General features: G+C 36.9%; 1 protein-coding gene across 9 annotated transcripts in view; it reads left to right on the top strand.

Annotated features, from left to right (window-relative positions):
• Positions 1–12396, top strand: part of Cdc25c (cell division cycle 25C) — a 24804-nt gene that overhangs the window by 9060 nt on the left and 3348 nt on the right. For 7 of the 9 annotated variants that reach the window (XM_048811619.1, XM_048811614.1, XM_048811613.1 and 4 more), the window contains exons 8-10: positions 895–1050; positions 7209–7310; positions 8995–9057. In XM_048811619.1, coding sequence (XP_048667576.1) covers positions 895–1050; positions 7209–7310; positions 8995–9057 — 321 coding nt within the window. The remainder of the gene's footprint in view (positions 1–894; positions 1051–7208; positions 7311–8994; positions 9058–12396) is intronic. The other 2 variants (XM_048811616.1, XM_048811620.1) reach the window with 1 other exon arrangement.

Here is a 12396-nt window from a genome sequence, read left to right as displayed (position 1 = left end):
CCCCCTTTTTTTTTTTTTTTTTGAGACAGGGTCTCATTAAGTTGCTTAGTCCTTGCTAAGTTGCTAAGGCTGGCCTCAAACTTGTGATCCTCCTGCCTTAGCCTCCCAAGCCACTGGATTTACAGGCATGTACCACTGCACCTGGATATATTTAGTTTTTTGAAGAACTGCCATACTATTCATAGTGACTATACCACTTTACATTCCTACCTGTAGTGCATAAGCACCTATTGTCCTTATAATACTCATTTTAATGGGTATAAAGTGGTATCTCCTTGTGATTTTCATTTTGATTTCTCTGCTAAATATGTTGAGTATCTTTTGGTATGCTGTCAGGCTATGTATATGTCTTCTTTGAAATGTCTATTCAAATCCTATTTGTTTTTGTTGAGTTCTAGGAGTACTTTATATATTCTGATGTTAATTCCTCGTTGGATATATGATTTGAAAATATTTTCTCCCATTTTTTGGGTTGTCTTTTAATAATATCCTTTGGACTGGGGGTGTAGCTCAGTGATAGAATGTTTGCCTAGTATTCCCAGGCTCTGAGTTTAAGTCTTACCCCCCCCCCAAAAAAAAAATTAACAAAATGTACATCCTTTAAATAAAGATAATGTCCTTCAATGCATAAAATCTTTTACTTACTTACTTTTTTATACTGGGATTGACCAAGGGATGCTCTATCATTGAGCTTTATCTACAGCACTTTTTATGTTTTGAGACAGGTTCTATCTAAGTTGTCCAGGCTGGCTTTATACTTATGATCCTCCTGTCTCAGTATCCCAAGTCACTGGAATTACAGGTGTACACCACCACAAATGGATCAGTTAATTTTTTATATGGTGTAAGGTAAAGGTCCTAAATAGGTTTTAATATTGTTGTTATCCTTGACAGGACAATGGGAAGTTTGCAGAAAGTGAAATGAAATATTTGGGCAGTCCCATTACTACAGTTCCAACATTGGATAAAATTCCAAAACTTGAAGACCAGGTAGAAGAGATTTCAAATGTGTTGATGGAATTTTCCCTAGAAGATCAAGAAGGCACTGAGGTATGCTGCTCCCTGATGATATATTTGTGTTTCTTCATTCTTTTTTGGTACTGAAGATTGAATCCAGGGGTGCTTTACCACACTACAAAGCTACAAAACCAACCCTTTTTATTTTTTTATTTTGAGATAGGGTCATGCTAAGTTGCTGAGGCAGGCCTTGAACCATGATTCTTCTGCCTCACCCTCTTGAGTTGTCTGGATTACAGGCCTGTGCCAACATACCCAGCTCTTCATTCTTTCTCTTTTTTTTTTTTTGGTACCAGGGATTGAACCTGGGAGTGCTAAATTACTGAGTCACATCCTCCAGCACTCGCGTGTGCGCATGCACATACTCTCTCACACTCTCTCTTTTTTCCCCCCAGAGGGTCTTTCTAAGTTGCTTTGGGCTTCACTTCTTGAGGCTGGCTTTGAACTTGGGATCCTCTTGCCTCTGCTTCCTGAGTTGCTGGGATTACAGGTGTGCATCACCATGCCTGGCTTCATTCTTTTTTGCATAAACAACATTGTATGCCTAATATTTTGCAGTCATTGTACTAAATGTTAGGGCTGCAGAGATCAAGAAGATATAATCTTAAGACAGGTGACTTTGGAGACTGAGGCAGGAAGATCTTAAGTTCGAGGACAGTTTCAGCAATGTAGCAAGACCCTGTCTCAAATAAGAAATAAAAAGGGCTGGGGGTGTAGATCAGTGGGTTCAATCTCCTGTAACTGTGGGTTCAATCTCCTGTAACCCTCCCTAATAATCATAAAATAATAGAAACTAAGGGAAATTTTATTTTCACAGCAGGGATATTTAGTTAAGAATAGGGTGGTGAACTAAACTGTTCCTAGAATGTGGGATCTTATATGATAAAGCTGGGAAAGTCCTAGACAAACTGAGATAAAGTTGGTTACCCTAGTTCTGAAGGGTAACATACATGACAAGTAGAAGAAAGAGTGTACCTTGATAAGGGTATGTGGCATGTAGAAAGTTCCCAGTGTTGAAAAGTTCTTTGGGTTCTCAAGGACATGAGAAGCCAATGTGAGTGAGGGGAGATTTGCATGAGTTGGGAAAAAAGAGGTAGTCAGGAGGCAGGACATAAAGGGCTTTTTAGACCATGGTGAATGTTTAGATTTTATTTTAAGTACAGTTGGACACTATTGGGGGCGGTATTAAGCAGGAATATAATATGCTCTGATTTTTGTTTTATGAAGACCATTCTCAATGCTAGATTGGGAATAATGGGTAAAAAATTAAGTTGGAAATAGTAAGAGAAGGAAGCTTTGCTATAGTCCTGGCAAGAGTTGGTGGTAAGCTAGGTGTGGTGGTGTTAGTTCCAGCTAATGAGAGGCTGAGGCAGGAGGATCACCTGAACCCATGAATTCAAGACCAGCCTGACCAACACAGTGAGATCCCATCTCAATAAAACAAAAAGAATTAGCAGGGGCTGAGGTTGTAGCTCAGTGGTAGAGTGCTTGCCTAGCATGTGTGAGGCCCTGGGTTTAATCCCCAGCACCACAAAAAAAAACTAAATAAACAATAAAAGAATTGTGCCCATCTAAAACTAAAACTATTTAAAAAAAAATGGCAATAGCCTGAACTAAGGTAGAGGCTATAGAGGCAGAGAAATGGATGAATTCAGAATATATTTTGGAGGATAGACTCAACAGAATTTAATAGGTTGGATGCAGGCTGTGCAAGAAGGAGGAGATTAAATATAACTTTAAACATGTTAAGTTTGACAGTTTTTTTTTTTTTTTAATATTTTTAGTTGTAGATGGACACAATACCTTTATTTTATTTAGTTTTATGTGGTGCTGAGGATCGAACCCAGAACCTCACACATGTCGGGCAAGCACTCTACCACTGAGCTACAACCCCGGCCCCAAGTTTGATAGGTTTTGATTCAAAGAGAAAACAGAAGCAATCAGAAGAAAACTACCTTCTTTTCTTGCCAAATATAGCAAATTATCTGCTTTGATACTTACATAATCTGCTATTCTACAGATATCCCTGCTCCTATCTAAAGCTCTCCCTTCATACCACATCCTATTCATTCTATTTTTGGAGGATACAGTAAGGAGCACACCAACACAATAGAATGCTACTCTCATGGAGCTTACATTCTAGACAAGAGGAAACAAATAAACATATGTATAAAATGGCAGATGCTAAAAATACTCTGATGGTAAAGCAGGCAAAGAGGAGTATCTGAGCCAGGCATGGTGGCACCTGCCTGTAATCCCAGTGGCAGGAGGATCGCGAGTTCAAAGCTAGGCTCAGCAACTTAGCAAGGCCCTAGGCAACTCAGTGAGACTCTGTCTCTAAATAAAATGTAAAAAAAAAAAAACAGGGCTAGAGATGTGGCTCAGTGGTAAACCACTGCTGAATTCCATCCTTGGTTCAAAAAAAAATAGGAGTATCTTGATTGGGGTTGGGTAGGGCTAGAGTTGATTTTTCAGTATGTTAGATCAGAAAAGACCTCGTAAGAGTGACATTTGAGCAGACACCTGAAGGAGCAAGGGAGCCAAACAAACAAAAACAGGGTGAGTATGGGAGTGAGTTGTTTCAGCCAGAAGAAAAAGCAAGTGCACTCTACACTCTATATACCTGAGCTTGGCACATTTGGGAATAATAGTAAGATCAGTGTGACTGGAGCAAAGTGAACAAGTGGAGAATGGTAGAAAATGTGGGCAAGATAAAATTAGCAGGAGGACAGGTCATGTAGGTCTTTTTAAGTCATTGCAAAGAATACAGAAATGCTTGAGGCTGTTGGAAGCATCTTTCTACTCTTACTTTATTTTTATTTCCTGTATTAATTTTCCCTTCTTCTAGATTAATAGTTCTCAAGTTTTTTGGTTTTGGGACTCCCTTACAATTTTTTTTTCTCCCCCCACTCCTTTACAGTCTTAAAAATTATTGAGAACCCCTTGCCTTGTATTTGATCTTAGGAGAAAAGCATTTAAAAAAATGTTTTTTTAATATTTTTTAGTTGTAGTTTACACAATACCCTTATTTTATTTATTTATTTTTATGTGGTGCTGCCAGGCAAGCCCGCTACCGCTTGAGCCACATCCCCAGCCCCTTGAGTTTTTTAATTGGTGCAGTTGCTTTGGAAAACTGACAGTACTCCTATACCTAAGCATTTTATGACCCTGAAATTCATTCTGGATGATAAGCCAGGGGAAAATGAGTGCATATGTCCACCAAAGACATGTACAACTAAGTTTATAGAAACTTGATTTATAACAGCTCAAGATAGGAAATGACCTAAGTTTCTATCTAGAGTTAAATGAATAAATATCGAAATAAAATTTAAAAAGGGCTGGACATGTAATTCAGTGATAGAACACTAGCCTAGCCTGCATGAGACCCTAGATTGCATCCCCATACTGCAAAATATAACAACAACAAAAAAAAACTTTGGATTCTTGTGATAACTTTACTAAGTTATGATATACGATATATTATTCTTTTTATATTTATTTAGTTAAGAATAGGGATTTGTACTTTTTTTTTTTTTTTGTACTGGGGATTTAAGTTAGGGTCACAATAAGTTGCTGAGGCTCTTCTTGAACTTGTAACCTCCTATTTCAGCCTACCAAGTAATCTCTCTGCTGGGATTACAGACATGTGCCACTGCACCTGGCCTGATTTGCTAAAATTTCATTGAGAATTTTTGTACTTATGTTCATGAGCTTTATTTCTCTTCAGTGTTTTGTTTTTCTTGTAATATCTTTTGGTGTTAGTATCAGTATAATGCTACCATCAGTAAACCGTTTGAAAAGAATTTTTTTCAGTTTCCTAGAAGAGTTTCTTTTTTAAATGTTTGGTACAATTCACTAGTAAAGTCACCTGAGCATTTCTTTGTGAGAATGTTTGCAACAAATTCAATTTTTTTATATAAATATGGAACTATTCAGCATATCTTTTTTTTGATTGAGTGAATTTGGTTGTTATTGTCTTTTAAGGAATTTGTCTACTTCATTTACATAGTCAAATATATTGGTGTAAAGTTCTTTATAATATTACTTTAATACCATTTTAGCAAGAGGATTGCAAGTTCAAGGCCAGCCTCAGCAACTTAGCTAGGCTCTGTCTCAAAATAATGAATAAAAAGAGCTGGGAATGTAGCTCATAGCTCAGTAGTAAAGTGCTCCTGGTTTTAATCTCCAGAACTGCAAAAAAGAAAGAAAGAAAAAAATAGTTTCTTAATTTTTGAGAAATTTTCCAAGGACTTTTCAGTTAATTTTAACTCAATTCCAAGAATATACTCACTAAATTGCCGGGTACAGTGGCACACACCTATAATCCCAGTGACTCGAGAGGCTGAGGTAGGAGGTTCACATGTTCAAAGTGTTCTTAGAAATCATCTGGGCATCTTGTTAAAAATGCAGATTTTAATTTAATTAAGTAGATCTGGGGTGCATCTGAAATTCTGCATTCCAAACAAGCTTCCAGGAAATTTTGATGCTACTGGTCTCCAGACACACCTTGAGAAATAAGAACTAAGGGATCTGATATTCTTTCTCAAATAGGCATCACTGAACCAGAAGGTGCCAGTATCACTCACCCTCAATGCCAGAGAATTTGAACAGGGCAAGAATAAAGCAGGTAGTAAAAGTTAAAGACAACTAAATACCAGATAAGTGAAAAAAAAAATATTGTTCTGACCAGCAAGAGCTCAGGAAGCTAAAATAACGATCTTTTATCTAATTATCTTCTCTGCTTTTCTAGCTTTGGCATTGCATTAGTATGCCTTTTTTGAATTCATCCTCATTACTTTTTTCTCTCTTCATTTTTTTCTTTTCTATAACTGCAACCATTTATAAAATATTTGAAAATAAATATCTGTTACATTATACTTTTAGAAATGATGTCATCATATTATCTTCCAACCCTCTTTTTTTAAAGATCTGAGAGAATTCAAGGGAACTTGGGTTGGTATGGATACTTATTGCTGTTTTACATGCAGTCTGGCAGAAACAACATCATGTGGCAGATTGCAGATTGGTGTGGTAGAAAGAAACTTCAGAAAAACCTAGTCCTTGTTCCCTATCCTGTTTTTAAAAAAAGTCTAAATTTTTCGTCATTTTATAAATTCAATATGATATAAGAGACTGGGCACCTTGATACATGCCTGTAATAAATAAGAGACTGGGCACCTTGATACATGCCTGTCATCCCAGCAGTCTGGGAGACTGAGGCAGGAAGATACAAATTTGAGGCCAGCTTGGGCAATTTAGCAAGACTCTGTCTCAAAATCAAAAGGACTGGAGATGTTGCTCAGTGGTAAAGCACCACTAGGTTCAATCCCCAGTACTTTAAAAAAAAGAAAAAAAGAAAGAAAAAAATACAAATAAGCAAAGAGAAGTCAAAGTAAAATACCTATAATCCCACAGGCCAGAAATAGTGCTGCCAAAAAAAAAAAAAAAAAAAAGTGGAATTACAAACTACATATTTTCTAAGTAAAGTTAGAAAATATGTAGTTTTTAATCATAAATTTATTTCTATGCGTGCAAAATTAATCCACAATATACTTTTTATTATTATTATAAACCCTGTTATTGAATATTTAATTGGATAGTAATTGTACTCTGTTATAAACATGCCAGGATGATCCATTCTTATAGCCAAGTCTTTATACATATTGTTATTTCCTTGGGGAAGCCAGTGAAAGTATTAGATCAAAGGGTATGCATATTGTTAATGAGACTCTAATCTCCCCTTCCTCAAGAGCTTTTATGTGTGTGTATTTTTATTTTTATTTTATTTATTTATTTATTTTTGCAGTACTAGGGATTGAGTCCAGAGGCACTCTACCACTGAGCTACCTACATTCCTGAACCTTTTTGAGACAGGGTTTTATTAAATTTCCAGGGCTAGCCTCGAATTTATACTCCTCCAGCTTCAGCCTCCTGAGTCACTGGGATTATAGGTGTGCACCACTGCACCTGGCTTCCATCTTCTGGTTTTAAACCTTGAACATGGGGGCTGGGGTTATGGCTCAGTGGTAGAGCACTCGCCTAGCATGTGTGGGGCACTGGGTTCGATCCTCAGCACCACATAAAAATAAAAAATAAAGGCATTGTGTCCAAACATGAAATATTAAAAAAAAAAAAAAATTAAACCTTGAACATGAAGATTGGAGGAATGAGTGGAAATCTTGTCATTTCAGGGTTTATGTTTAAAGAAGGAGGTCTCTTTCTGTGACACTAATATCACTCAGGTCCTGGAAGAAGATTATAACCAGAGGCCTCTGATTGGTGATTTTTCCAAGGTGAGTTTGGTTATATTCATCATTTATGTGTGTATGTGGGGGTGTGTTTGTACAGGTTTCTTTTTTTTCCTTATGCATGCTTGGCAAGCATACTACCACTGAGTTGCATCATCAGCCTCTTCCTGTATTTTAGTGAGTTGCTTTGGATTTTAATCTTTTTCTTCTGTTTTCAGAAGATGTCAGGTATAATTTTACATGGTCACAAAGTACTCTTTGTAAACTTGAAGGTATGTGCAGGTAGATCTTATTCTTATGCCTTTCCAGAGAGAAAGTATTTCTTATTTATCTAGGAAAATCCAGAACAGTGGGGAAAGTATGATACTTTTTATCTTTTTTTTTAATTCTAATTTGTTATATATGACAGTAGAATGCATTACAATTCATATTATACATATAGAGCACAATTTTTCATATCTCTGGTTGTACTGAAAGTAGAGTCACACCATTCATGTCTTTATACATGTACTTAGGGTAATGATGTCCATCTCATTTCACCGTCTTTCCTATCCCCATGCCCCCTCCCTTACCCTCCCTCCCTTTTGCTCTATCTAGAGTTCATCTAATCGTCCCATGCTCCCCCCGACACTTTTTATCTTCTTATTGTTAAAAATCTTTTTAAAAATTATATTAATAATACTTGGCCAATTCTGAAAAAGTAGAAAATGAAGAAACTTGTTCTAAACATTATAAATCAGAATAGTTATTATGTGGTGTATGTTCCCATAGATTTTTTTTCAGTATAATTACACAAATAACAAATACATTTTTTGTTTTTCTACAAAAATTTCTTATGCTATTTTGTAATCTATTGGGCTTTCATCCCCAATTTTATATTATATAATGGGGCTAAAGATATAGATCAGTGGTAGAGCACTTATCTAGCATGCAGTACGGGTTTGATCCCAGTACTGCCAAAAAAGAAAAAAATTATGTTAGGAACATCTTTTCATGTCCACAAAACAGTTTTATTTCATCATTTTTTCATCCTCAGCCATTTTGGATTTTTGGTTTGGTTTTGTTTTTAAGACATGATTCCACTAAATTGTTAAGGGTTTTGCTAAGTTGCTGACATTGGCCTGTAACCTATCCTACCCTCAGCCTCCCAAGTAACTAGGATTACAGGCATATACCACCCATACCCATCCTTTCATCATTTTGAATAGCATACATTATTTAATTTTTTGGCTGATTATAATTTATTCATAAGTTTCATCTTGTGGGATATTTAGCTTTATTTAGTTTTATATTTTTTCCTTATAAATGAAGTGTGTGTTTTGTAAAGAAATCTAAAACTTCATACACATCCTTCATTAGTTCCTTGGTATCAGTTCTTAGAAATAAAATTATAGGTACAGTTACACACTTCTATAATTCCAGTGAGTTGGGAGGCTGAGGCAGGAGGATCAGCAACTTAGCAAGGCCCTAAGCAACTTAGTGACACCTTGTCCCAAAATAAAATACAAAGGGCTGGGGATGTAGCTCAGTGGTTAAGCCCATCTGGGTTCAATTCCCTACACCAAAAAAAAAAGAAAAGGAATTGCTGCATATACATGTTATAGAGACCATTGATTTTTAAAGCTTTGGGGTTTTAAGAATCTTTTGAAAGGAGGACAATATATGGGTCTTTGATCTCAGGCTTGGTTGGAGAATACTTGCTGTTATTTCAGCTTTTGGGTATTTCTAGGTATGTGTGCTGCCAGTCGTGTCAGGGAGACACCAGGATCTGAAGTACATCAACCCAGAAACAGCAGATTTCTGGAGATGGTAACTGGTTGGTTACATAAGCTACCATCTGGTCCATTCTGTTACTAAAATCCCATTTCCATTTGTATTTCTTTCATTGTGTTCATTCACATAGGCTTCTTATTCAACTGAAACTGTATTAAAGTACTCCCTTTTTTGTCCATTTTTCTGATTTTTTGTTTTAAACAAATGATGCATAAGTATTTTTAAAAAACAGGAAGGAAGGAGGGAGGGATGCAAACACAAAAAGAAAAAAATACCACTTACCTAGGGTCTCAGATAAAGTAAACATAAACCTTGTCTTTATATATTATAATCCCTTTTATATCTATTAGGATAATTATTAATAGTGTTCTCTTCCCTCCCACCCCCACCCCCAGCACTAGAAATTGAATCCAGTGGTGATCTACCATGAGCTGTATCCCCAGTCCTTTTTTAAATTTTATACTTTGAGATAAAGTCTCACTAAGCTGCCAGGCTGCCCTCGAACATGTGATCCTCTTGCCACAGCCTACTGAGTAGCTGAGATTTCAGGTATGGGCCACTGTACCCAGCTCATGTTCTCTTTTATTCTCAGAAAGTTTCCCAGTATGTACAATAATTATGTGGTCCCTTGACTCATAGTTTTACCAGCAAAGATATAACCACTAGAGATATTTTCTAGATTTAATAATAGTATGTTTTATAAAAATGCGAATTATGCCAGGCATGATGGCACATGCCTATAGATCCCACCTACTTGGGAGACTAGGGCAGGAGGATCACAAGTTCAAGGCCAGCCTGGGCAACTTAGTGGGACCCTTAGTGGGACCCTATCTCAATATAAAATTTTAAAAGGGTTGGGTGGTCTAGCTCAATGGTAAGTTCTGGCCTACTATGCACAAACCCCTGGATTTGATTCCAGTACCAAAAAAAAAAAAGTGTTGGAATTAGTAAGACATCATAATTGTCTCTTTCTTTTCTTTTGATACTGGGGATTGGGGTGCTCTACAACTGAGATACATCCCTATGCCTTTTTTTTTTTTTTTAAGAATTTTTTTAATATTTATTTTTTAGTTTTCAGCGGGCACAACATCTTTGTACGTGGTGCTGAGGATCGAACCCGGGCCACACGCATGCCAGGCGAGCGCGCTACCGCTTGAGCCACATCCCCAGCCCCTATGCCTTTTTATTTTTTATTTTGAGACAGGGTTGCTCAGTTGCTGAGGCTGCCCTCAAATTTGTGATCCTCAGGCCTCAGCCTTCCAAATTGCTGGGATGCCACCACACCTGGCATATACAAATTTCTATATCAATAAAAAGATATATATAGTATCATTAACTGCTATATAATATTCTGCTGTACTGACATGTATATAACTTATTTAACCAACCCCTTATTGAATATTTTTTAAAATATTTATTTTTTAGTGGTAGTTGAACACAATACCTTTATTTTATTTATTTATATGTGAAGCTGAGGATCAAACCCAGGTCTCATACATGCTAGGCAAGTGCTCTACCACTGAGCCATAACCTCAACCCCTTATTGAATATTTAACTTATTTCTAATATTTTGATAACGTAAAACAATGTTGTATTAATATCAAATTGTGCCTACATCTTTGTGTATTTTTCTGTTTACTTAAGATGTTAGAAGCCAAGCATCATAGTGCACATCTGTAATCCCAGCTACTCAAGAGACTCAGTCAGAAGCATCACAAATTTGAGGCCAGCCTGGGCAACTCAACTACACCCTATTTCAAAATAGGAGTTGGGGATGAAGCCTAGTAGTAGAACACCCCAGGTTCAAGTCCCTCCCCCTTCAAAAAAAAAAAATGTTGGAAGAGAAATTTTTATTCACAGTGTTCTCTCCATTGTGAACCAATTTATACCTCTATAAGTAGCTTAAGTTTCTACCTCTAAGTATGAATTCTTTTTTTCTATGTCTGAAAGACTTGCTTTTTTTTTTTCTTCTTTTTTCCCTTCTTTTTTTTTCAGGGCCAAGGACCAAATCCAGGACCATGCATATGCTAGGCAAGCAGTCTGCCTCTGGCTAAATCCCCAATCCCAAGGCTTGCTTTTGAAATTTTTATTTTCTGAGGATTGAACCCAGGGCCTTATGCATGCATTTTTTTTTTTTTTTTAATAAAGGCAGGTGGGGAATTTTTTTTTCCCCATATCTTGTAAAATTGGTATCTCTAGCTGCTAACTCTGCTACTGTAGAAGTCTTTTGAAATCTCCTAAGAAGCTAATTCCAGCTACTCCTACCTCTAAATGGGTAGCTGCAGTAAGGTCTTCCTTGGTGTCCTGGCAATACTAGCCATTTTAGAGCCTTACAAATGCCACTTCTATTTCATAATCTTTTTTTTTTTTGTACAGGGGATTTAACCCAGAGACACTTAACCACCGAACTATATCCCCAGTCCTTTTCTGTATTTTATTTAGAGACAGAGTCTCACTGAGTTGCTGAGGCTGACTTTGAATTTGCAATCCTCCTGCCTCAGCTTCCAGAGCTGCTGGGATTACAGGTGTGCACCACTGCACCCAGCTTCATCTTGGCTTTCTGGGCCTAGAGATCACACGGTGCCAAGTCTGGGAACACTTTTAAGCAACTCATACCAGGGAATGGTCAAGGAAAGAAACACCTGGGATATTGCTAAGAATACAATTTAAAACATTTTCCTTAATTCCAGAGCAGTGGTTCTCATACTTAGCATATATCAAATCACTTGAAAAGGGAAATTTTTTAAAACCCAAATTTTGGAGCCCTAACCTCAGAGGTTCTGACAAAGTCTGAGGTGGGCCATGAAAAATTGCATTTCACAAAATGATGGTCCAGAGTCCAAAGTTTTAGAACAAATTTTGAAGAAAACACTTTGGCCTCAGCTATGAATAAAAATGGCAACACTTTTATGTCTAAAGGAGGCCAATTTAGAATATTCTCGTGGTGCTAGAGATAGAACCCAGGGCTTTGTGACTGCTAGGCAAGCATTCAACCATTGAGCTGTATCCCTGTCCCCCTTAAAGAAGTCTAATTTGGTGATCATCTCCTTATATAAATTATCTAGGAGCATTCTGGGCTCACAACCCACTTCTCATTCTGCAATATTTACTTTCCCAGGAGGAAACAAAGAAAATACAAGAAAGAAGGTAGGCAACTTTCTTGCATACCTATAAGCCCAGGGAGAGAAAGATCTTTCTGACTTGTAAGAAGAATGTAAGAGAGGCTGGGTTGTAGCTCAATGGTAGAGCACTTGTCTTGCATGCATGAGACCCTGGGTTAGATCCTCAGCACCACATAAAAATAGACAAAGTTGTGTCCATTTACAACTAAAAAATAATTAAAAAAAAAAAAAAAAAA

Source organism: Marmota marmota, unplaced genomic scaffold (assembly GCF_001458135.2).
Source record: "Marmota marmota marmota unplaced genomic scaffold, marMar, whole genome shotgun sequence".
Taxonomy (NCBI): Eukaryota; Metazoa; Chordata; class Mammalia; order Rodentia; family Sciuridae; genus Marmota; species Marmota marmota.
Note: the sequence above shows the minus strand (reverse complement) of the source record. Positions and strands in the feature narration are given on the sequence as shown.